Source organism: Aedes albopictus, chromosome 3, assembly GCF_035046485.1.
Source record: "Aedes albopictus strain Foshan chromosome 3, AalbF5, whole genome shotgun sequence".
Lineage (NCBI taxonomy): Eukaryota > Metazoa > Arthropoda > Insecta > Diptera > Culicidae > Aedes > Aedes albopictus.
In genome coordinates this window covers 203,866,449-203,892,248 of record NC_085138.1, presented here as the reverse complement: position 1 = coordinate 203,892,248, position 25,800 = coordinate 203,866,449, and the positions used below count along the sequence as shown (strand labels likewise).

Below are 25,800 nucleotides of genomic sequence, written 5' to 3'. Positions count from 1 at the left end.
CAATTGTTCAATTTCGTTACAGTCAACTCGTTGGCCATCTTGTGGGATCCCTGGAACCGGTTCCAGAAGGACGGGACATAACCAGAAACATACAGAAATAGTTATCGATAGATTGTATTATGGCCTAAAGAAGTTTGATGCAAAAGCTTCTATCCTGTAAATAATATGAATGTGCTTTCTAGCACATTATCGTGAAAAACATTACTTTCCGGATGTTCCGGATTTCCGGAACCGGTTCTTAAGAATTAGTCAATATTAATGTCTTTAATAAAAGTCCACGTGAATACCTTTCCAACGATTCTTGAACGGTCCTGATTACTTGTTTGGTTGCAAAGTTATAGCTTGCCAAAGTTAGGGTCTCTAAAGCGGCATTTTTCAGTTTGAGCAGGTTCCCGGTGGCCACAGTGACCAAATCCGGAACTCTCCGGGGGTTTTGAAAACTAGACATGTGTGGCTTTCATTTGGGCCAAAGAAAATCAAAATCGGCCCAGCCACTGATTTTTGACAGCCGTTCAAAGTTTGGGGTCAAAAATGACCCCAGGGTCTTATTTGTAACTTTTTTTATGGGAGCTCCCCTAGGGGTCGTCCAATGTTTTGGATGAATGAAAATGATAGTTTTCCACAAAAAAATAATTGTCTGAAAATTTCACATTTCTAGGCCTTTCGAAACAAAAGCTATAGCGAATTAAAATTCGGAAAAGGTCAAAAAAGACCCCAAGACCTTACTAAGGTTAATAAATAGCGTTAATGATTTTGGCACGATGCTACCACACAGTAAATTTTATAAATAATTATCATTGCTTCTCCTCACTGAAACGATACAGACTCACCGTTGATAGTGTAGATAGTTGACATGCCATCCAGATGGGTTCCGTTTCCCTCCGTACCTAGCGTTGTATAAAGACAACAACTAATAGAGGCGCGCTGGCGTAGGTTCGCCAACACCTTCCATTAACAACATTCCAATTCCCGTGACACCTAAGCCTGAGAGGACGTAGACTGCCGTGAATCGCATATCAGTCCCATCTTTGCTGGATTTCCTATGCAAATGGGACAAATATGCGATTCACGGCAGTAGAGGTCTCTACGCTTTTCATAGGTGTCCAACTAATCTTCCTTTCCCATCCCTCAGCTGTTGCAAGGACGTGGCCAGGACAGCTCTTGTCCGTTGGAGGATTGTGTAAATCTCGTCTAAGAGTCAGTAGTTAGCCCCAAATTTCTGTGCTTTGGTAACGGACGGGAAGGAGGCAACCCTCATTACAGCGGTCTAGGACTGTACCACCAACGAATTTGTGCGACTTGCTTAATGCTAATGAATTGGTTCCTCCTCCATATCGTCATAATGCATGAAACGATTGTTTATCTGGAGGAGACTCGCACGATTTTTAGTGCTAATACAGCGAAACAAAAATTAACTATTGACCTGTCTCAGGAGCAAACTTATGTGTCTTCGACGGATTTTAGGCCGCTGATTCCGAATCTGAGCTCAGATTTGCTCCAGCACGTCACAGTTTTGAGCTAAAACTCTATTATTAGTGTAAAATATACGGTACCTTTTTGTTTAAATCTAGCAAATTTGATTTGGTTAAACGAAATATTTTGCATGAGTTGTTCATTACAATGACCAAATTACCCTTTGATTACTTAAAAAAATGTCCATGCTTAATTGCTTGCATTCAAAAAAGTCCGAAATCGCATATTTTGCCCTATAAATTGAAGTAGGGTAAGTGTACCAATTATGGCACTACCTAAGGAAAGCTATTTGTACAAAAATAACGAAAAGACCAACGAATGTCATCAAGAAGTTAAAAGACAGCTTAGTATCCATACTTAACAGGAAAAATATAAAAACGGAGCCAAAACTACATTTAGTATTGATTACAGCGTGTGCCAATGATAGGAACCCTGTACCAGTTATGGTTACATTTTTTAACTTCGGTTCCTTTTCGCACTATTTGCATGCATTCCTTATGGGGTTAGCCATAACTGGTACACTATGGCGAAAAAGGGTATAAGGAAGCCTAAATTTTAAGGAAAATTATTTATTTCTACCATGATTTGAGGAAAATGTGGAGTTTAAATGAGTGCGACTATCTTTTGTGAACGTGATCTGTTGTTCACAATTTTTTTTTCTTGTTGATTTACATCGTTTAAGGGTGAAAATTAACTATGACGAATAATTGGTACTATAGCCATAATTGGTACACTTACCCTATACATAGCTCAAAATTATGATGTGCTGGAGAAAATCTGTCAGAAACACATAAGTTTGCTTTTGAGACAAAAAAATGTTGCGCTGTGTAATATGTTGAACAATGGAGATTTGAGAGAGGGCCAAAATACATTCAACATAATGAGATGGGGGCAGATTCCTCTTCACAGTTCCTGCTGAAGAGTGACTACATTCATGGCAACATAATGTATACTGAAAACGGTTAAAAATGAAATGTTAGGGTGACCTGACTTGTTATACTTTTTTTTTTTATAATGGAATTATTATGCGTTTGGTTTGCGTGCGTACAAATTTTCACCAAATTAGAAATTTCAGGGCTTCTATGACGACTGAGACAATGTGATGATTTGCAAATTACGTACCGTTGAAAATATTACATTTTTGACTACTTACTCGTTATAAACGGTGTGTACACATCCCTGTTTTCCATCACCGCGTTTGGGGGAAATTAGGCCATTGCATCCAATAACCTGACTTTTGTGGCATGTCTCTTTGGAATATCACGTTATTTATTAACGCTCCCTACATCAAAGAGCAAAAAAATGTTATAACACTCACATAGATTGAAATGTGAATGAAGTTTTGTTCAAAATGCTCACATTTTATGAAGTTAATAAAATACATAGGGATGGTCTAAAATATGTTCACCTGGAGGCCCGGAATAAAGTCATATGGTTCAAAATAGAAGCCAAAGAGTCCTCAGGGGTCATGATATTTTTCGTATTTACAATCCTAATTTTGAATTCTGTTTGACTTCTTTCGACAGAAAATATGTTGCCCTACCTAATGCCTCCTGAAATTATCCATATTTGTTTTTTTTTATTATTAAAGTCGTTGTTAAACCACTTTCTAAAGAGCTCCAAAATACGTCCTTACCCTATCACACGGCAGGCAGATCACTCAACTGTATTGGAAAATATGTACCTATACATATTAATTTTTTTTAATCCGTATTAACGAGATTTTAACCCTAGACTAAGTTCATCTCAGGACCCATGCATTACTTCCCTTCCGAGGGAAGAACTCACTATTTTGTGAGTTTGTCGGGAGTGGGATTCGATCCCAGGTCCTCGGCATGATAGTCAAATGTTCGAATCGTCACACCAGATCCGCTCCACACATATTAATTATTTTTGAGGTACAAATACAGTAAATTACAAGTTGGAATAGTAATTACAGTGGCTTTCCTGATCTTGAATTATACAAAAGCTACTCTTCTCCCATAACTGAACAAGCTTCCGATGAATGCTTTGCATTCAAGTAAAACGACAAAAACATCCTTCAGAATTGAATTTCCAAGTATAAAATCGATTGTGCTGTTACCAATGGTTCAATTTTCGTTTCCGCATTTGAGTTGTAGTACTTGTTACTATTGCTTGGCTCTTCAGTCTATGGCATAAAGACGTGGCTACAAATTCGTCTACCGAAAAGAGCTGCCAGTGGCAGAAAAAGCGACGCAAAGTTCTAATTGAATTGCGTGATTAAAATTCATTAAAAGCCGTATTCCATTAGGAGTTACTTTCGAAGAGAGCTTGAATGTAAAATAAAAAAGATAAATATGCAGCGAAGAAAAAAAAAAGCCCGACAAAATCGAAGCAGACTTCCGTTGTGGCAGGAGAGTAGAAGAAGGCAAAAACCAACAGCTAAAGGCCACAATCTGAGTGGAAGTGGCCAACAATGTCAAATACGCCAATTGAAGTGTACGTGCAGGCAGACGTCGCCCCCAGCGGAAAAAAGTATGTTTATAATGGTACGGTGTAATTGGGAGTGGAATGGGCTGCACTTAAAAATCAATTAGCTATTATTTCCTTTTTCACTGGGATACTTCCTGATTGTACAGGGAGATGATTTAAGCAATTGAGCGATACGATTGCAATGTTTCCAGATAGTTAGGTACATAAATGTCCATTTACCGCGGAGAGGTTTGTCTATACACCCGAAGCGGTTAACCCTTATGTGGCCGGCAGGGTACCCGGGTACCCAGCGTCCATTTAAAAAGCACGGTGTAGAAAAAAGCAAAAAGTTTGTCGGACACATAACGGTTAAAAATCACACTGCTGTTGCGTGTGTTCGATTTGCTGTTGCCCCGAAATGTTATCGTAACGAAAATGTCTTTGACTTTCTTTGACAGAGTGTCTTCATGCCTACCACACTCTCTTCTGCTTCTTGTATCTGGCTAGCCGACACCGTTCGACATGAGCTGTAGTCTAACGTCCGCCTATTTCTGGTACTAAGGTACTAAGCCCCAACACGGACGGTCTAGGAGACATTTACACACACCAGAACACCCTAATACATATCGAACCCAACAATACATGGGCCGGACCTACGGCTTTACTTCCTATCCGAGAGAAGGCTTTGGGCCCGTTGGGCTGCAAAACGGTGAGTCGATAAGGAGTTCATAATAGCTCCCAAGTAACACACATGTTATATAAAAGTTACGACAGCGCAAGTTTTGGTTGTATAGAAGTTTATTTTACGTTATTTCAACACAATGTTAGAATTACGTAAAATAAACTTCTATACAACCAAAACTTGCGCTGTCGTAACTCTAATATAACATGTGTGTTGCTTGGGCTCTAGTCCTCACAAGTTCATACCTCATACTTCCACGGGTCAAGCGATGACAAAGACCGCCAGCTAAGAGTTGTGTGCTTAGCTGGTAGTGCAGCCTGGGCACTGACTGTTGTCCTTCTGACTTCAGCTAGATTGAGGAGGTACGTCCCGAGTGCTTGTTCACCTAAAAGATGCGGCTCAAACAGCGTCTGTTCTGGCATCCAGCTACTCAGTATGAAATGCTCCTCCACCGGAAGCTATACCTAAGGTGGCAGCCCTACCACGGTGGATACGCGTTAGGACAAATTCTGATATACTCAACGCTGAAAAATATTTTAACCCAGCGAATAAGTTTTGAAAACTAAAATTTGGCTAAACAGCTTTTAGTTTTTACTCCGCATTGGACTGTTTTCTTCCTCACCCCACACGAATGTTGTCAAAAACAAAGAGAGAAGAACCGACACATCTAAGCAGCTCCGTGGAAGAAGCCAAATTTGGTTTATCTTGACCTAACCCAAATTTGTGTCAAATAAGGTCTCCTCTGGGTGAAAATAACTTACCTTTGGGTAATTTTTTTTACAACGATCGAACGAGAACTACCTACTCACCACTATCGCTGTTTGACGCACGGAAGACCGGAATTTTCATTTTTCATTTTCATTTTGCAGCATTTGGTGGGGCAATGAGAACGCAAGTTTGGACTTGCGATGATAAGGAGAGGTAATGGCTGAATAGTCTTTGCTGACCATATAAACGCCATGGGATAAGAAAGGGGAATTTTGGTGTGGGATTAGACTTGACGATATTAATGCTATTCAGATGCAAAATAATTTTAAGGCTTAATAGTGAGTCGCATACCTTCCAAAACCAAAAAAAACAATAATCCACAAAATGCCAAGCAAATCACAGAAATCAAAAGCGCCCGATTGTTTATTTTGTCAATTATAACAAACGGAAACTCCTATCATAGACTAATTTCACGACCTCGATGTACCAAAGAAAACCATTAAATTTAGTTTGTCCAATCCGGTACCCAGTAATATTTATTACCGTGTATTTTTTCCGTGTAAATTGCTTTTTGTGTAAATTATATTTAGCGTATTACACCGATCTGACAGAAAAAGCACTAAAAATAAATTACGTAATGGGTACCGAGGATTGTTCACTATCTGCGAACTTGACTGCGGGAAAAAATGCGATCATAACGCCGCCGCTGGATAGTATTTGTATATGTAAAAGCTTTGCTGATGTGACTTTCCTATAAGGCAATTCTCTCAACTCATGTTTGTCTTCAAAGCATTGTCAAGCATAGAAAATTGAAGTAATAAACAATACATTACAAGGTTCGAATTTCCATAGAATGAGATCATTCATTCGCACTACAATACTATAGAAGATAATATCACATAGGCTGATTACAGTACAAATGCGAAAAATCTCCCTTTCCCCCTATTCACAACTCGGGGACGCGCCCTGTTGGATTTCGAAAGCCTCGGAGAATATTACAAACCTTCAATGGCATTCCAACACACTATTCAACATTGCCCATTCAGGGGTCTGACTGGGCCAATTACCCTCCCTCAGTTTGAAATACTCTCACCAACTTGGAATTATATTTTCCCGACACATGACTTCGACAAATGTTCGATATACTAGGCAGCAGCATGATCAGTATAACTATATCAGATGACTTGAAGATCTGATTTTTACAGAACTGTTTGCCATTGCTTATACATTCAACAACTTCAATCATTACTGCATTCAAAGCACATGGGCCACATGTCCAAAATCAAAGCTTCTTGGAAGATATAATCCAAGCACAGGGAGTTATTCCACGGAAGACCGGAATTGCATCAAAACAACTTTAATTTGGGTTGATTTGTAGATCCGTGTGGACTACGAGATGAACATACATATTTCATCAAAACACAAGCGTTTTCATTGATATAAAACCCTAAAAACAAATTTGGCTTGAGCCCTTTCCAAATCGTAGTCTAGAATGTTTTCAATGTCAAGCACGTTAAGATATTAAAAAAGTAGTTGAGCCCATTAAGTTTTAATGGATTGTTATTAGGATTCTGGATGCATTACTGTACGGGTTAATGAACAACACGCTAAAAAAACATGAAAATAACTCCCCGGCCTTGTTCCGAAAAGCAATCCGAGCAAGATTTGCAAAAGGTACATGAATGTTGTATCCAATCTACGAAGTATACCGTAACTACGCTAACGCTAAAAATCATGAAAAAGTTTTTGTTAGAAAAACTTTTTTTCCTTAAATGGACCCATCTTGTGATGTATGGAGGAAAGTTAGGCAACTATATTGTCTTTCTTGGAATAAAAAAATCAAAACATAAAAAAGTGTAAATTGACTTTTAATTTTGAAATAATATTTCTTAGCGTGTAAAACAGTTTTTTATATTTTTTCTTGAAAGCTTGGACAATTCCCTAAAAGTCCCTCATACATCACTTTATTGTACAACTTATCATATTCAAGTTATTTTTTTGTGAAAAAAACGGCTAAAAAACTTTGACTCTTTTTAAATGTTAGTCTAGGTTAATTTTGAAAAAACAAAATATGCAAAGTTGCTTGAAAAGGTAGAGTCTTGAAACCTCCAAAATTTCATAACATTCAGAAGGGGTGCTTCCAACCCCGAGGACGAGTTGGTGCGAAATTCGCCACCAGTGATGCACATACAGGGGATGGCCAAAATGTTTGGGATAGGCAACTTTTTTTCTCCCACAAACAAATTCAACATGCTGTAACTTTTCATAGAGTGCATCGAAAAATCTCAAATTTTGACTGTTTATCAACCTATTATTTGTGCATCAGTGGTATAAATTTGGGCTCGATTGAATAATTTTTCGCGAAGTTAGAACCGTTCGGGTAAAATACTATTTTTTAGACAACTCATTTTTGAGCTGTCATATCTCGGTAACTAGCGAACCGAATTGAATGATTTTTATAACGTTTATCAACAGTATATTGATACTTAATACAACGTTATAAAATGTAATATTTTCTCACGGCGAATTAAATTATACGGGGTTGAAATTTTTACCCATATAGAGGAAAATAGATCAAATTTACAATACCACACAAATATTACTAAATGTGTTTTTCCTTTAATCTAAATAGGCTCTAATATATCTGATTAAAGATAACTTGAGAACAGAAGTGGAAAATCTTTGGACATCAACACTAAAATTTATTGACATTGACGTAAAAAAATTACCTTTTTTCGAGAAAAATCCAAAATGTGTCAATCCATGATAACTTTTTTCGACGTTCAAAAAGTATCTATGTTTTAATAGTTTGTGAAGCATTTGTGTATTGTTAGTGTATGTTCAAAATTTCATTCAATTCGGTTCACTGGTTTCCGAGATATGACAGCTCAAAAATGAGATGCCTAAAAAATAGTGTTTTACCCGAACGGTTCTAACTTTGCGAAAGATTAATCAATCGAGCCCAAATTTATACCAATGATGCACATATAATAGGTTGACAAACAGTCAAAATTTGAATTTTTTTGATGCACTCTATGAAAAGTTATAGCATGTTGAACTTTTTTGTGAGAGAAAAAAAGTTGCCTATCCCAAACATTTTGGCCATCACCTGTACATATAATAGGTTGACAAACTGTCGAAATTTTTATAAATTTTTGATGCACTCTATGAAAAGTTAGAGCTTGTTTAATTTTTTTGTGAGAGGAAAACAAAGTTGCCTATCATTTTTGATTATCCTCTGTATATTGAACTAGAGGTAAATTTAAAAAATATATAACGTAACGTTGATCTCTACATCTTTAGATATTTAGGCAATCTTTGAAGGAGATTTCTTTGGAAATATCTAAAGCAAAATAACAAAAATCGCTGTAATAGTATAACTCTAAAGGACAACCTATCTTATAAAGAAAGCAAAATATTATAAACAATGATATTATTAGTAAGTACGCCGAAAATTGTCGAAACGCATAACTAGAATGAACAGCTCATGTTTAAAATAATGAGAAATTATATAGGAAACAGTAATGGTAATCAGGGTCTCCAGTTAACCTAGTGGTTAAGGCTATGGATCGCCAATCCGGAGACGGCAGGTTCGATTCGCGTTCCGGTCGGGAAAAGTTTTCTCAACTCCCTGGGCATAGTGCATCGTTTCTGGGACTTCTTTTCGATAGTGTCTGCGCCCACAACGGCGGAGTTGACGTAACTCGGAATAGAACACTGTTCGCGGGGCTATGTTCACTGGGTCTTCGGAGGTTCAATGAATGGACACTTTCACTGCGTCGTTCGTTGCAAAACGTGTATTCCGCGACCGCACAGGTCAAAGAAACGGTAATCACTAACTTCTCTTGCTGTATAGAATGGGATTGGGGAGTGTATACAGTTCAATGAGGGCAATAATCATTATGGTTCAGCTGATGTTATGTGGTACATGCGTTTGAATTTAGTACAATTTGATTTGCGGTGGACGCAACACTGGGTATATTGTATTGTATCATTATGCTTGTTATACAATATACATGTTAACGTGGAGCGAATCTGGTGTGGTGGTTAGAACACAAGACTATCACGCCGAGGACCTGGGATCCCACTCCCGACATACTCACAAAATGTGGGTTCTTCCTTCGGAAGGGAAGTAAAGCGTGGGTCCCGTCCCGAGATAATCTAGCCTAGGGTTAAAAATCTCGTTAATAGAGAAAAAAACCCTTCATTTCATAACTGTGAAAGTACTTAAAGAATACTAAGTTGAAAGGATACTGATAGAGTTGAAATGAGAACGTAATGCGACAAAGAAGTAAAATGACTACAAAAAGGTTTTAAAATTATTTTAGGTTCATTTTTTTCAATTCGATCTTTCGACCTTGTGAGCTATTGACCGTTCGACTTTTTGTCCTACTTATTCATTTTTATTGCGACCTTTCGACCTTTTGACCCTTCGACTTTTTGATCCCTCGACCTTTTGACTTTCGACCTTCTGACTTTCGACCTTTTGACTTTTGACCTTTTGACTTTCGACCTTTTGTACTACAACCCCCATAAGCCATACAAAGAAATCGATTAATTAAAAGTATGACTCGAATCCTTACTCCGTGGCATACCTACAATACGCCTAAACAGTCGGAAGCACATAAAATAGTATTTTAAAATCGTGCTTGCAATAATCATTTATTAGGTCTGAATGATCAAACTCAACTAAATTTGCATACAGTGCTTACTGATGTTAACAAATATCATAAAAAAGCATTATGTCCCAGTACCTTGAAGTAAACGTGATTCACTTCGAAGTCCATTCTACATTGCTCACATCTCAATCTTTATCTTGATACTGTAGTAATTGAAAATAATTTAATAAGCTTCTATCGGATTCGTTCGAAACCACCGTAGAATGGCAATTAAGATAACTCATATTCCTTTCTTTCGTCTCCTTTTTTACAGGAATGGAGCCAAGTCGTACTGCCGGTCGGTACCTACTAACAACAGGGCCAGGAACATGAGCCAAAGGAATTTATATTCCACCGGTAGAACGAACGGAACGGCGCGTGTTCCAGAGACAATGGAGACCACAGTCACGTAATATTGAAAATTATGGCCGAGAAAGAAGCGATCCGCTATCAGTATGACTCGTACACCCCACTCATGAAACAATCAAATAATGGAATGAGTACTCTACAGCGGAGTGAGATGAGTACCGCTCTCAAAAATGGAACACAAACGTCAACAACGATTGCGATTAGCAGCAAGAAACCGTCCAAAACTGGATGCTGCTCATGTCAGGGGAAAAAATCATCCACATTTTGGGCCGCGTTGCTGACAAATCTGGGCATTTGTACGCTGCTGTTTGGATATACGCTGCTAGGTAATTAGGATTTGGATGTCATCCTCTTTATTCCGTGGAAAAGACGAAATGAGATGGTTCATGCGGATTGAATTAGATTACACGGTGGATTGCGTTCAGAATAAGGTAGCGCTGGGAAAATCTTTCGGTTGCAGAGCTTATGGGATCTTTCGTTATTTTTATGTGGTGGTTTATGCAAACGATTTTATCTTGTTGGAGTACGCATTTGGTTTTGCAGTTAGTAAAAGGGTTATTTCAAGTTGTTCCACATCTGTTTTTCGGCATAAATTACTTATTATTCATATGCCTCTCGTCGAATTGATGTAAGCCCAGGTGTAACTAAAACAACCTTAATCAACGCACTCAGAGACACAAGTTGTGAATAGAATAAATGTATCCTGTATTCTTAGGCAACAAAAATATATACAAAAGCACGATTAAAGCTTTGAAATTGGTTTACCGCTTAAAAAGTTGTTGAGCCCAAAGTTTTTTTTTTTATGTAAAAAGTAGAAAAAAAATAAATTTAATTTTCAAAAACAATAACTTTTGCGTGACTTTGGAAAAAAATAATGTTCTACAAGTTTATTCGAAATTTAATTTGTCAGACATTCATAAAAAAGATTGAAAATCGTTTGAATATTGAAAAATGTTATGACACTTGAAGTGAAAACATCCTTTTATTACTCGAAAATTCAACTTTGAGGCGATTGCCACCTCTAAATCCCAATGTTTTTGGCTCAAACTCAGAGGATTCCCTTTTTATGTTATTTAATCCAGAAGAGCTTGCAAATTCTAGGTTTCATCATCTTTCTAAAATAAGCCGCAGCCTACTATGTAGGTAGTCTCTCAACTACGGTATTGGTTCCCTTATTAACCGTTCAGGACGCGTGCCTTCAAGTAGCTGAAACTGCACCGCGCTCGCGCTGTACACGACGGGCGAGGTGTTTTGGTAGTGTGGCAAGTGCGTAGCTAGCTTTTCGGTCAGGGGGGCGGGGGGTGGGGTGTGTGGCAAGCACCCTTTGTCAATATGTACCTACTAGTTTACTAGTTTTTATAACTAAACGCAACACGATGAAATTGAATATAATAACATTATATTCTAAAAGCTTTATTTAACCCATAACCCTGTTGTATTTTGTACAATACGTTAAAAAAGCTCGCCTGATCTACACAAATGCTGGTGCTGGTGGCGGTGACCAATTTCTGGAAGATTAAGGATTTTTATTTACTCGTGCATTATTTTGCTCTGATTTTTATGTCAATGTCTACAAAACATTCATCAGAAATTATAGCTGAACTCTTTTGGAAATTACGAACTCTTTTGAGGAATAACCTAGAATTTCCTGGTTCTTGTATGCGTCCATTTTAAATTATCTTCCAATACTATTGGCTGGAGAAATTTCTTCATATTTTTTTGAATTTTTGAATTCCAGAAGGAATCCCTGTAAGAATTTCAGAAAATAAACCTGCACGAATTCCTGGATAAATTATAGGAGGAATACCTAGTGAAATTTTAGAAGAGATCTCATGAGGAAATCCTAGAGGATTCCTTGGAGGAAATTCCTGGAGGAATTCTGGGCGGAATCCTTAGTAAAATTTCATAAGAAATCTCTTTAAAAATTCCTAGAGGAAATCTGAAGAGAAATTTGTGAAGGAATCCTTGGAGGAATGCCTGTAGAAACTTCTGAGCAAATTCCTGGTGTAATTCCTGGAGGGATTCTTGGACTAGACCCAGCAGGAATTCCTGGAGAATTTCCTTGAGTAATTTTTTGGGTGAATTCTTGGAGCAATCCCTGGGAGAATTCCGGGAGAAATTCCTGAAGAAATCTCCAGAGGAATTCTGGGAGGAATTGCTGGAGAAAATTCCCTTGAGAAATTCCAGGAGGATTTCCTGAAAGAACCCTTGGAGGAATTTCTGGAGGATTCCTTGGTGGAATCTCTGGAAATATCCCTTTGCTGATGACCTTAACCCTCGAACGATCGCGCTGTTGTATTTTGTACAACACGTTGAAAAAATCTCGCCCCTTGTACTCAGCATTAGCGTGGTGCTGACACAGATAGTCAACCGCGCGAGTTACGGAAGGTTAAGTTGTACAGGACTATTTCGTCGCTCGTTGATTGCTGCGCGCTTCAGACCGATGCTAACGAGATTCAGCTGTGGTGTTTAGAAAACGGGATGGAACTGAACACCAAAAAATGCAAGTGCATCACATTCACCCGGCGTTCCTCAAGCATTCAATTTGAGTACGCAATTGGCCCGGATATTTTGGAACGTGTTGAATCTATTCGAGATCTAGGAGTCACCATCGACTCTAAACTGCAGTTCAACGATCACATTAGCATCACGACTGCGAAAGGATTTGCTGCTCTAGGATTCGTTCGTCGCTGCACCCATAAATTCCGAGATATTTATGCGATGAAAACGCTTTACTGTTCGCTCGTTCGAAGCGTTTTGGAATACGCTGTTTGCGTGTGGTCTCCCCATCACACTACGCAGATCATCCGAATGGAGAGAGTCCAACGCTGCTTCATTCGGTACGCGTTACGTCAACTGCCCTGGTCCAATCCTGCAGACCTTCCTGACTATGGTAGTCGCTGCGCCCTGATAGCATTAGAGACGCTCTCTTCTAGACGCAAGAATTTGCAAAGATTGTTTATATTTGATCTGTTAGTAGGCAACATTAACTGTCCGTCTTTGTTAGAAAATGTGTCTTTGTATGCTCCTTCCCGACTTTTACGTGACCGTGACCTTCTGTTTGTTAGATTTTATAGGACATGCTACGGCATCAATAATCCATTAGACAAATGTATTCGTGCTTTTAATAGTGTTTGTGCTCTGTTCGATTTTCATATTTCAAAGTTTGTCTTTAAAAATAGGATTAGGAACTTAGATTAATATGCAGTCTGGGGAATTTGTATTACAATTCAAGACGGTGATAAATAAATAAAAAAAAAATTGTGGATTAATCTCTGGAGGAATGTCTGGAGGAATCCCTGAAAATTTCCTCAAAGTATTCATGGAGAATTTCCTGGAAGAATCTCTGAAGAAATCCCTAGAGGATTTCCAGGAGAAATTCCTGGACGAATTGCTGGCATAATTCGTGAAGGATGCCAGCAGTATTCCGAAAGGAATTCCTGGAGTATTTGCTGGAGGTATTCCTGGAGAAGTTCCTGGGGAAATTCCTAGATAACATCCCGGAGGAATAAATGGAGGAGTTCCTAGTGGTATTCCCATGGACATTTCTGGAGGAATCTCTAGAGGGATTCTTGAATAAATTACTGGATGAATATCTAGAGGAATTTCCAGAAGATTTCTGAGAGATTTGTGTTTCTATTTCTGTTATTTTTCTATTTCTGAAAGAATCCCTCGAGAGATTTCTGGATGAATTTGTAGCGGAAGTGCTGATGGAGTTCCTGGAGAAATTCTCGAAGGAATTCCAGAAGGAATCCCTGGGGTTATCCTTGAAAGAAATACCTGGAGGAATCACTGAAAAGTTCCTGAAGGAATTCCTGGAGGATATTCTTGAAGAATGTCTGAAGAAATCTCTAGAGGATTTCCTGGAATCTTTGGAGAAACTTCTGGAGGATTTCCTGAAGGAATCTTCAAAGAATTTTCTGAAGAGATTTTTCATGGAGAAATCTCTAAAGGAATCCCTTAAGCAATTCCTGATGGAATCTCGGGAGAAATTCCTGGAGAAATACCAAGAGGAATTGCTGACATAATTTCTGAAAGATGTCCAGTAGCAGTTCCTGGAGAAATTTCTGGAGAAATTCCTGAGGGAGTTCCTGAAGAAATTCCCCAGTAATTGTTCCTAGAGAAATTGTTTACATAATTTCTGAAGGATGTCCAATTCCTGGATTCCTTCAGAAATTATGTAAACAATTGATCCTTGATTCCTGATCAATTCCTTAATAAATTACTGGGGGAATTCTTGAAAAATATCTTGGGATAATTCCCGAGAATTTCCTGGAATAGTTCTTGGAGATATCCCTGGATAAAATCCTGGATGTTCTCCTTTGGGAATTGCTGGCGGAATCCTTGAAGGAATCTCTGGACGAATTCCTTCAACAATTTCTTGATGAATTTCTGGGAAAATCTATAGTGGAGCTCTGGGAGAAATAACTGGAAAAATCCCCTGAGAAATTCCCGGAAGGATTTTTAGAGAAATCTCTGGAGGAATTCCTGGAAAAATCCTCGAACGAATTTCTGTAAAAATCCCTGAAAAAATCCCTGAAAAAGTTCCTAGACGAGTTTTCAGCGGAATTCCTAGAGAAATATCTGTAGCGATTCCTGGAGGCAAAACTGGAAGATTACTTGGCGGAATTTCTGGAAAAATTCCAGAAAGTATTCCTAGAAAAAAATCCTGGAAGAATTTCTGAAGGAATCCCTGAAGGATTTCCTGTAGTAACTTCTGGATGATTTGCTGACTTAATTTATGATGGAACTGCTTGGTTAATTCCTGGTGTAATTCCTAGATAAATCCCTGACAAATTCCTTGAGGTATTGCTGGAGAATATTCTAGAAGAATTTCTGAAGAAATCCCAAGAGGATTTCCTTGAAGAATCCTTGGAGAAACTACTGCAGGATTTCTTGGAGCAATCTCCAAAGAATATTTTGAAGAGATTCCATAGAGAAATCTCTGAAAGAATCTCTTAAGCAATTGCTGATGGAATCTCGGGAGAAATTCCTGGAGAAATACCTAGAGGAATTGCTGACATCATTTCTGCAAGATGTCCAGCAACAATTCCTAGAGAAACTCCTGGAGAAATTCCTGGGGGAATTAATGTAGAAATTCCTGGGGTAATTCCTATAGAAGTTCCTGGAGAAATTCCTGGATAAAATCCTGAAGGAATACCTAGAGAAATTCTTAGAGGTATTCCTTTGGGAATTTCTGGAGGAGTCTCTAGACGAATTCTAGGAAGAATTACTGGATGGGTTTCTAGAGGAATTCTGGGAAATTTGTATTTCTATTCTATTATTTTTCTATTTCTGAAAAAATCCTCCGAGAAAATCCTGGAGGAATTTCTAGCGGAATTTCTGAAAGAACTCTTGGATAAATCCTCGAAGGAATTCCTGAAGAAATCCTTGGGGGAATCCTAGAAGAAGTTTGTAAAGAAGTCCCTGCGGGAATTCCTGAAAAATTACTGATGGTATTCCTGCAGGAATTTCCTGGAAGAATTTCTTAAGAAATCCCTAGAGGATTTCCAGGAAGAATCTTTAGAGGAACTTCTGGGGGATTTCCTGGAGTTATCTCCAAAGATTTCCTAGAGGAATCCCTGAAAAAATCCTGAGCGTATTCCTGGAGAATTTCCTGGAGGAATTTTTGAAAAAATTCGCAAAAGATTTTCTGGAAAAATTCCTGGAGAATTTGTTGACATAATTTCTGAAGGATGTCCAGGAGCAGTTCCTGGATCAATTCCTCGAGAGACGGCTGGCAGAATTCCTGAAGAAATTCTTGGCGTAATTCCTGGAGAATTTCCTGGAATAGTTCTTGAAGAAATTCCTGAATAAAATCCTGGAGGAATACCTGGAGGAATGGCTGGAAGTTCTCCTTTGGGAATTGCTGGCGGAACCCTTGAAGGAATTCTAGGAGGAATCTCTGTAGGAATTCTTTCAACAATTTCTGAATGAATTTTTGGGGGAATCTCTAGAGGAGCTCTGGTAGAAATTTCTGAAGAAGTCGCCTAAGAAATTCCCGGAGGGATTTCTAGAGAAATCTCTGGAGAAATCCTCGATCGAATTTCTGAAGCAAACACTGGAAAAATCACTAAAAAAGTTCCTGGAGGAGTTTTTAGTCCTGGAGGAATTCCTGCAGGGAATACTGGAAGATTTCTTGGCGGAATTTCTGGAAAAATTCCAGAAGGTATTCCTAGTAAAAATCCTGGAAGAATTTCTGAAGGAATGCTTGAAGGATTTCCTGGAGTAATTCCTAGAGGAATTCCTGAAGAAATTCGTTGATGAATCTCTTAGGGAATTCGTACAGGAATACCAGAAATAATTCCTGAAGAAATCACAGATGGAGTTCTTGAACAATTCCGGGAGGAATCCTTAGAAGAGTTTCTGGAGAAACTCCAGAAGGAATCCCGGAAGAAATTTCAAGAGGAATTACTAAAGCAATCCCTACGCAGTTCCTGGAGGAAGTACTAAACAATTCCTAGAAAAGTTCCTTAAAAAATACAAGGAGGAATTGCTGGAGAAACCCTGAAAAGTGTTCGTGGGAGAATTTTTGGAGGATGTTTTTAAATAAGTTGTTCCAGAAAGAATCACAGAAGGAAGTCCCGAGTTAAGCCCTGCAAAAATTCTTGGAGGAATCCCTGCAGAATATCCTAGAAGAATACCTACAGAATACTGAAGAAATTCATAGAGGAATCCCAGTAAAATTTCTGAAGAAATTGCAGATGGAATCTTTGGAGAAATCCTGAACTAATTCTAAGAAATGAACTCAAATGCCACAAAAGTTCAGCCTATTGGACGCAGTGGCTTAATTTCCCCAACAGGGGAGGAAAAAAAAAAGAAATGAACTCCGCGAAGAATCCCTGTAGCAATAAGTTTTTAAATTTAGAATAATTCAATGATTTTTCATTTTAAAACGAAAGAGCACCTTTTTCTGTGCCACTATGATTTTTTTCAGATTTTTAGAACTTTATTTTGATACTTAAAATCAATTTCAAAGAGATTTTTTCAAATCACCTTTTGACAGCTGGGGAACTGCTTAACAGCTCAGCCCAGTACAAAATCCGACAAGGGGTGATTCATCAAATCGCTGCCATACAAACTTCAAATTCATTTTTAAATAGGTTCCCGGGCACAAATTCACGAAAATTTTGATTTCGGCTCAGTTTTGCATGCAGATCTAGAAAATGGAATCATCTCAACACCGTTAAAGAAGCCAATTCCTGAAGAAACCCCAGTAGAAATCCTGGAAGCAATTCCTATAGCATTCCTATAGCATTCCTATAGCATTCCTATTCCCTTCCTAAACAGTTCCTGGAGGAAGTATTGGATTATTTTTTGGAGGAGTTCCTGGAAGAATTCCAAGAAGAACTTCTGAAGGAATTCTAAAAAGTGTTCCTGGGAGAACCCTTCTAGAATTTTTTTAAAATAATTCCTGGAGTTGTTCCTGAAAGAAACACAGAGGATATTCCTGGGTGAGTATTTGGAGGAATGCTTGAAGGAAAACATGTAGGAATCCCGGAAGCAATCCCATGATGAATTCCTTAGAAAATCCCAGGAAAGCTTTCTTAACAAATTCCTGGAAGAATTTCTGTAGGAAAAAAAAATGAAGGCATCCATGTCTGCAATATTTTTTGGACGAATTATTGTTGGAATCTTTGGATGGAGTCCCAAAACAATGTTTTGTATAATGATTTAAGGAACTCCTGGAAATTCCTGGTGGAATTATCAAAAAAAGCACTGGAGGAACTTCTAAAGATATCCCGGAAGAAATTCCCAGAGGAATGTCTGGTGAAACCCATAGAGAAATTCTGGAAAAACTCTCTGGAGCAATCCATGCTAGAATCACTGAAAGAAGCTATGGAAAATTCCTGAAGGAATTCATCGATGTATCCTTGCAGAAGTATCTGTAAAAAAAAACTGAAGGAATCGTGGGAGGAATTCTTGAAGCATTTCTTGGAACAAACCCTGAAAAAAAAACTATCTGAACCCTGCAAGATGTCCATGGAAAAATTCACGAAAGAGAAACTCCTGGACAGGTCCCTTGAGGATTTTCTGAAAGAATTCTTTGGAGAAGTTCTTGAATAAATGCCTAAAGGAATTTCGGGAGATGTCCTTGAAAGAATTTGTAAAGAAATCACAGGTATTATTCTATTAGCATGACGTATGTTTGTATTGAATACAAGTGAAATATGAACTTGGCGAAATTTCCTATTATTCTCAAGAAAATAAGGTTTGGTAATTGTGGATAAAAACCTAAATTATTAGAATAGTCTAGAGAATAGTATTTTTTAAATATTTTTTCCTGCAACTCTTGAATTTTTGATAATCTTTGAGTCGGCTCGAATTAAAAAAATGTGGTGGCCCCCCCTGGCACGGCCCCCTCTGGCTACGCCCTTGTAGTGTTGTACTTTTTACAATGGCGCGCGTCCTGAAGGGTTAAGCATGTGGCTTCCATTTTCATCCTACGAGAAACAAAGGATTGAAGCACTGTTTGTTTTGTTTCATATTTTTGTATTTTTGTTAGGGGCTGTCCATTTATTACGTAAGGGAATTTTCACGATTTTTCGACACCCTCACCCCCCCTGGTAAGATTTTTTGTATGAGATCCCAAATATTTTTGTATGGAGCGTAAGATTTCTCCGACCCCCCTCCCCCCTAAAACCCTTACGTAATTAATGGACAGCCCCTTAGAAGTGAGCACGCATGAAAATAAAAAGAACGAAATCAATCGGTGCCGTATTCGCTCGTTTTCGAATAGGGTGAAATTGGGAGCGTGAGATTACTGATGCCACACAAACCCTACACTGAAAATAAAATCAGTTTCTTAGCGTACGTCCAAGTCGAAAATATGACAAAAAGGATTCTGCATTAGGCCTGTGAACTTTTTCGAAAATGTTCATTGATTCTCAAGCAGAGTTGCACTCTGTCACTGTCAATGGTAAGGAAATCGCTGATTTTGATAGGCCGACTACGATCCAAGTCAGCGTGCACTCTATTGAGTCACCGTCACTTTCCTTGTTCCATCTGGACTTAATGTGATGGTGTGTGGATATCACTGATAGGCCATCTTTAAATTTGTTTGAAAATCCAATTGAAGATTTACCAAGATGATATTTCAACATGTGGTACAAAATAACAAGTTTTGCATGTTGGTCACAAAAAAGTTTGAGTTTTGGCAAAACCCACTAAAATATCACATCAGTTGCAATGATTGTGATCTAGACTGCGGGTCAATATCAGGTCGTTGCCTGTCATTGTCGTTTTGATATTGAATGGCCTGGAGTGATAGTGACGATGGTGCAATATCAGTAGTGACCTGACAAGACTGATATTGCGCAACTCTGTTCTCAAGTCCACCCCCATATTTTGATTGGCATCCCAAAAGAAGTAACTGATCAAAATTTCAGCCAAATCCATTGAAATTAAGAGGTGCATCAAATCAATTTTGTGTTTTTCGATTATTTTCGATCTTCAAAAAATCATAACTACACCAAAACTTGGCAAAATTTAATTCTTTCGGCAGAAATTGAAAGATATAATTCTTTGCTAAAAGTTCACCAAACACATTGATGTCAAAGAAGCAAATAATCACAAAATATTAGGGAATATGATTCCGTTTCCAAACATCCAACTTAGGGTGTTCCAGAACAAAATCTATCAAAAATGAACTTTTTAAGGTTTTTTTGATTACAAATGTGATAATTACATATGTTTCCTTTAATTTTATTGGCAAACGTTGTTCGGAGAACTTGTAGCAAACAAGTATATCTTCCTATTTCTGCCGGAAGAATTAATTTCCGACAAGTTTTAGTGTAGTTATGATTTTTTGAAGTTCGAAAATAGTCGAAAAACACTTAATTAATTTGATGCACCTCTTGATTTCAATGGATTTGGCTGAAATTTTGACCAGTTACTTCTTTTGGGATGCCAATCAAAATATGGGGGTGGACTTGACAATTAGAGAAAATTTTTGAAAAAGTGGCCTATTCTGAATGCATGACTATAAAGAAATCAAAACCTGATATTAATTTGTTTTAAAAATTACACGGGTGGTAGAATCTTCTAACATTTGTAATTTCAATAAAATTAGTTATTCTCATCTTATGTTATTGTGTTATTTTCTCATTCTTTCCAGAAGTCCACAGTATATTCAATTATCCGGAATTTTCAGAATTAATATGTACAATAGTAAATGAAAGATTAGAAGCCAAAGGCTCCGATAATACAGAACACCATTTCAACTCGATATCACTTTCATGAACTATCTCGTTTCGCTCAATTATGAATATTGCAGGAGATTTATATACACTCCTTCTGTTACAGGATCATTTATCTTCCTTGCAATCGAGGGTGGTGCTTCACAGATGCAACAGCGAATGCTCGCCTCGACGAATCGTCAGCTCAAGCCGTTATCAACACGTAGCGATAGCAATCTCACTCTATCCCAGCAACTGCTCCACGAGGCCATTGAAGCCAGACAGCGAACGGTGGAGAACATTTGGGATATCACGGTGTCACTGAACATTCTCTACCGAGAAAACTGGACCAGGTAGGTCAACGATGTTAAAAGTTATTGTTATAGACCACGCTTGCTAATACTACTGGAAACGGTTATGGCATAATAGGAAAAAATGGATGAGATGTTCTATCATAGTGTTATGCACCTGTTTAACTTCTTGCTTTGGGTCTGGTTTTTGAAATATAGAAACCATTGTGGTTCCAGACAATTTTTCGAAACTCAGCTGTTTGAAACCTTACATATTTTTGAACTTTTTTTCTTGCGAGCACCACTGAAGTAAGGTAAGCTCCTAGTTATTGAACTGAAATGTGCACCATTTTACAATGTGCAATCTATTGGAACAAAATAGTGTAAGATGTGCAGGTGCAAAATTGCGAAAGAAAATAAAAATAAAATCTGTTAGATTGCAAACGTCTTTTAAAAATCTCGAAATGAAAACTTCAATTCTTTTGACATGAGAATCGCATTAAGCGACGGAGACGAACGTGAATTTTATGATGGAATTTGTTGTAATGCGAGTTTTGTTCCCATGCAAATGCCAGAGGATTAGAAGGAATTTGAATGTTTTCGTAAACGCTTAATTCGTGCTGCTGCTGCTGCTGCTTTCAGCACTCTCTGACGGCCGTGCATGGCGTATTTCGTCCTGGATGTGCTCGGTTGTGAGTTAAATTATTTCAAAACCGTACGCTCAGTTATTCTAACAAAGTCGGAAGAGTGGTACATTTCGAGAGCGCGGCATTCCCTCACAGCCACATTCCAAAACTCATAACCCACACCAGCGATCTTACTTTGCCATTCTCAGGCAACCCCAGCCAGTCAAGTGTGTCTTTCCTTAGTAAGTAGGGCAGAGAAAATACGGCCCCCATCAAAACACACTTACTACCCGGCACTAACGGGTGTAGATACTTCGGCAAAGAAACGATAACTTTGGTTGCAAATGAGTGAGTTTAATAAGTTAAAGAAATGGAACAGGAACAACTTTTCTAATTAGTGTCTAAATTTTCCGAATGGTTGTTGGTGTTCTATTAATCTACTGGTGATCATTTCAACGAGCGTGGAAATGCTTTGTCAACTAAAGCGGAACGAAATCTCTAGTGAGCGAGCGAGCGAGCAATTAAACACTCGAGGAGTCGTGAATATATTAAGTCCCGTTTCCTTTGCTTGCCGCTCTTTTGGGGGACACCCGAATACATAAAATTTGATGAAGTGCTCGCCCGAAAGCCATTCTCAGTTGGTAACGAAACTTTTGTTTGGAAGTAGTAATTGGCAATTTCATTTCTAACAAAAGTTTAGAAATATGTATAGTTGAGATTCCTGTTTTCAAATTTTCCATCAAATTCTTGAAAAAGGAATGCAAAATGGCCGGATGATGTGATGAATGCTGCGACTGCACGTGCTGTTTGCACCGCGATTAAATTTCGACCATCACATAAGGCCTTGGTAAATAGTCGCCATAATTGTGTTTTTCATTCAACGCACAATATTGAGGGATTTGCACAAAAGTGCACGCGGCCTATCGCTTCCGAAATGTACAGCCGCGGTTTTCACTCCCTGTTTACTTCATTCTTATGGGAAATAACATTGCGGCGTTTCCTTTCGAAAACCGCGTGAACTTTTGTGCAAAGCCTCCTTTTGAAACATTTCAACGACCGCGCGGTGTTTACGTTTCAAGAAATCTGACAATAAATTCTCCTTTTTTTTAATTCCTTTGAATTTTTGAATTTAAACTTAATGCTAATTCTTCACAATATAAATTCTCCCTTTTATTATGCCTCTCAAGAAAAATCAGAATATGGCGGTTATCTACCTCTGGCTTCTGCCCTAATAGAAAAATATGATACAACGTGCTCTAGAATTAGTGGTTTCACTAATTCGGAAGTTATGCTCTAGCGCTTTTTTATGGACAACAACGTACGTCTACACTGCCGTTCTACGCATAATTGTCCCATCTCTCTCTCTCTCTCTTCTTGGCGTAACGTCCTCATTGGGACAAAGCCTGCTTCTCAGCTTAGTGTTCTATGAGCACTTCCACAGTTATTAACTGAGAGCTTCCTCTGCCAATGACCATTTTGCATGCGTATATCGTGTGGCAGGCACGAAGATACTCTATGCCCAAGGAAGTCAAGGAAATTTCCTTTACGAAAAGATCCTGGACCGACCGGGAATCGAACCCGTCACCCTCAGCATGGTCATGCTGAATACCCGTGCGTTTACCGCCTCGGCTATATGGGCCCTCTATAACGGCTATATGGGCCCATATAACATGGGACAATTGGGCGTAGAACGGCAGTACATATTGCGTGATTTTTTTTATGATATTGTCGTGTAACTATAGCGTTCAACCTTTTGTAGACAAAATTTTCAACTTTTTGGATGCATCCTCGCTGGTGTAGAACACGTTCGTGATGGTCGATTTTTTCGGCTGGGTAAATATGACCTATCCGTCATCCAAGGGTTAAATTGGGTCAGCACGGAAAGGTGGGGATCAAAAAATAAGGGATAAAATCTCAATAAACTGATTTAATTCATGGAGAAATTCCTCAAGAAATTGAGGTGAAAATATGCCATAACATACTGGGCAAAACTTTTGGACGAGTGGTTGACTTATGCCCGGCATGAATTTTTGATGGGAATCGTAATCTTTCTCAACATCAATAAACAGATGATCTAAATGGTGATACGGTCAAAATTTGGTCACACATTTTTTTTTCATAACATTGGACTGCGTACACCAAAACAGCTGATTTTTGGACCAGTAATGCTACATTATATGTAGCTTACACCATAAAATTTTCATCAAAATCGATAAAGTATTGGTTGATACATATATAGATAAAACCATCGGCCTACCTTTTTAAAATTTTGTACAAAGACGCTCCATAGTAAATTTTCGGAAATTTAAGGTCAGTAAAGCACAATTTTGATTATAGAACTACCAATACTGCTACGATTTTTATCAAAATTTTACAGTATAATACTAATATGAAAATATGATCTTAGTAAAATTTTGAGCCGTTATGTATGAATATTTTCAAAGTTGTGGTAGTTTGAATATGAAAAAAAAGACCGGGTGCCACTTAAGCAAATATTACTTTGTAACGGCTGGATCAAATTGAATGAAATTTTTACACAACATTTTGATATACATACTTCATATACAGAAAAACTTTCATTGAAATCGGTTAAGTATCTCTGGCTCTATAAATAAAACAGTAAAAATGTGTTCTTATTTGTGAATCCTCTTTGCACAAAATTTTAAAATTGCAGATCTCAGGGTTCAACAATATCTCCGCAAATACTAGACCGATTTTGATGAAAATTTTATGGTACAAGCTACATATAATGTACCATTACTGATCCAAAAATCAGCTGTTTTGGTGTACGCAGTCTAAAGTTATGAAAAAAATTGTGTGACCAAAATTTGACTTGACTTGACAAAATTTGACCACCTAAACAGATATAACTTTGTAACAGCTGGATCAAATTGAATGAAATTTTTACACAACATTTTGATATGTATACTTTACATACAGAAAAATTTTCATCGAAATTGGTTCAGTATTTCTGGCTCTATAAATAAAAGAGTAAAAATGTGTTCTTATTTTTTAATCTTCTTTGTACAAAATTTTAAAATTGCAGTTTTCAGGATCACAATATCTTCGCAAATACTAAATCGATTTTGATGAAAATTTTATGGTATAATGTACCATTACTGGTCCAAAAATCAGCTGTTTTGGTGTACGCAGTCTCAAGTTATGAAACAAATTGTGTGACCAAATTTTGACCGAATCATCCTTTATCTGCAAATTGTACATCTGATTTATAGTTGACTGGCTTTCACAACTGGTATTCACCAATTCAGTGGTCAGTGGTTTTAGCCTGCAACAGTTCGTTTTGGTGCTGTAGAAGTTTAGCAGTAGCTGAAATCTCTGCATTCCAAACAATTTTATTGTTTTTCAGCTTATTTGGGACCTTCTCAATCTCATCCAGTGTCCCAGTAGTTCCACTGCAGTTAGCAACTGTGTCAATCCTGTTCGTGTTCACACTTCCGTTCTTACCACTAAACAAATCTTCAATATGCTTCTTCCTCCAAGCTGTCGCCACCTTTCACAGTGAAAAAAAAACGACTCGAAAAAGGCACCTAATTGATTGCAACTTTCCAAGCCGATCAGGCCGATGCAAATATTAAATTTGTTTGATGTCACCCCCCCCCCCCCCCTTCAAAAATCTCAAAATATTGAAGGGGCGAAAAAAAAACATGGCGGCCCATGACTCCATTTTCAAGAGAAAAAATGTTTACTAGCAACTATTTTTCTAACTAATAGTTGAAAAATATTTTTTCAATAGTTAATATAATTTTAAAATTTTCAATTGTTTGTTGTTTGTTACTTATTTATATTTGTCCACCCCTCGTATCCGATGAGAGCACTCGGACATAAAAGATAAAAATATTTGTATCGGCCTCACTTCCGAAAGGAAAATGGTCAATTAATCGAATGGTGATAGTTTAATTCACCGAAATAAGTGTAAGTGTCCATTTCGCTCCATTTTTCCCTATAAACACTGTTTTTTAAATAAAAAAATACAAATTTAGATTCTACTATGATTGATCGACCAAAAAAAAGGACCAGAAACATCATTTAGCACAATTAATGCCTTATTAGCTAATTTTCCAAACGTGTTCATCTTACCCACCCTACTGGTTCGTCTTACCCACACTGCTGAAAAACATAAATTTATCTTTTTTAATTATCCTAAAAGTTACAGAAAATCAACTTTTATTGCAAAATCGGTTTGCAGACTGTGTTCAGTTGAAGTAACTAGTATGGAGATGAAATTTTATGTCGTATTCAGTTTTAAACCTGGATCGGAGCTGATCCTGACTTGCAATAAACAAACAAAAACGGATCCGGATTTGACCCAAATCAACATTGTGCAAATCAATCGAAAAGTCCATTTTACGAGCCGATTTTATG

The 25,800-nt window shown here is 37.9% G+C and overlaps 1 protein-coding gene across 1 annotated transcript in view; it reads left to right on the top strand.

Annotated features, from left to right (window-relative positions):
* Positions 1–25,800, top strand: part of LOC109416152 (TWiK family of potassium channels protein 7) — a 345,001-nt gene that overhangs the window by 155,520 nt on the left and 163,681 nt on the right. The window contains exons 3-4 of the mRNA XM_029863343.2: positions 10,229–10,649; positions 20,629–20,854. Coding sequence (XP_029719203.1) covers positions 10,379–10,649; positions 20,629–20,854 — 497 coding nt within the window. The 5' untranslated portion in view covers positions 10,229–10,378. The remainder of the gene's footprint in view (positions 1–10,228; positions 10,650–20,628; positions 20,855–25,800) is intronic.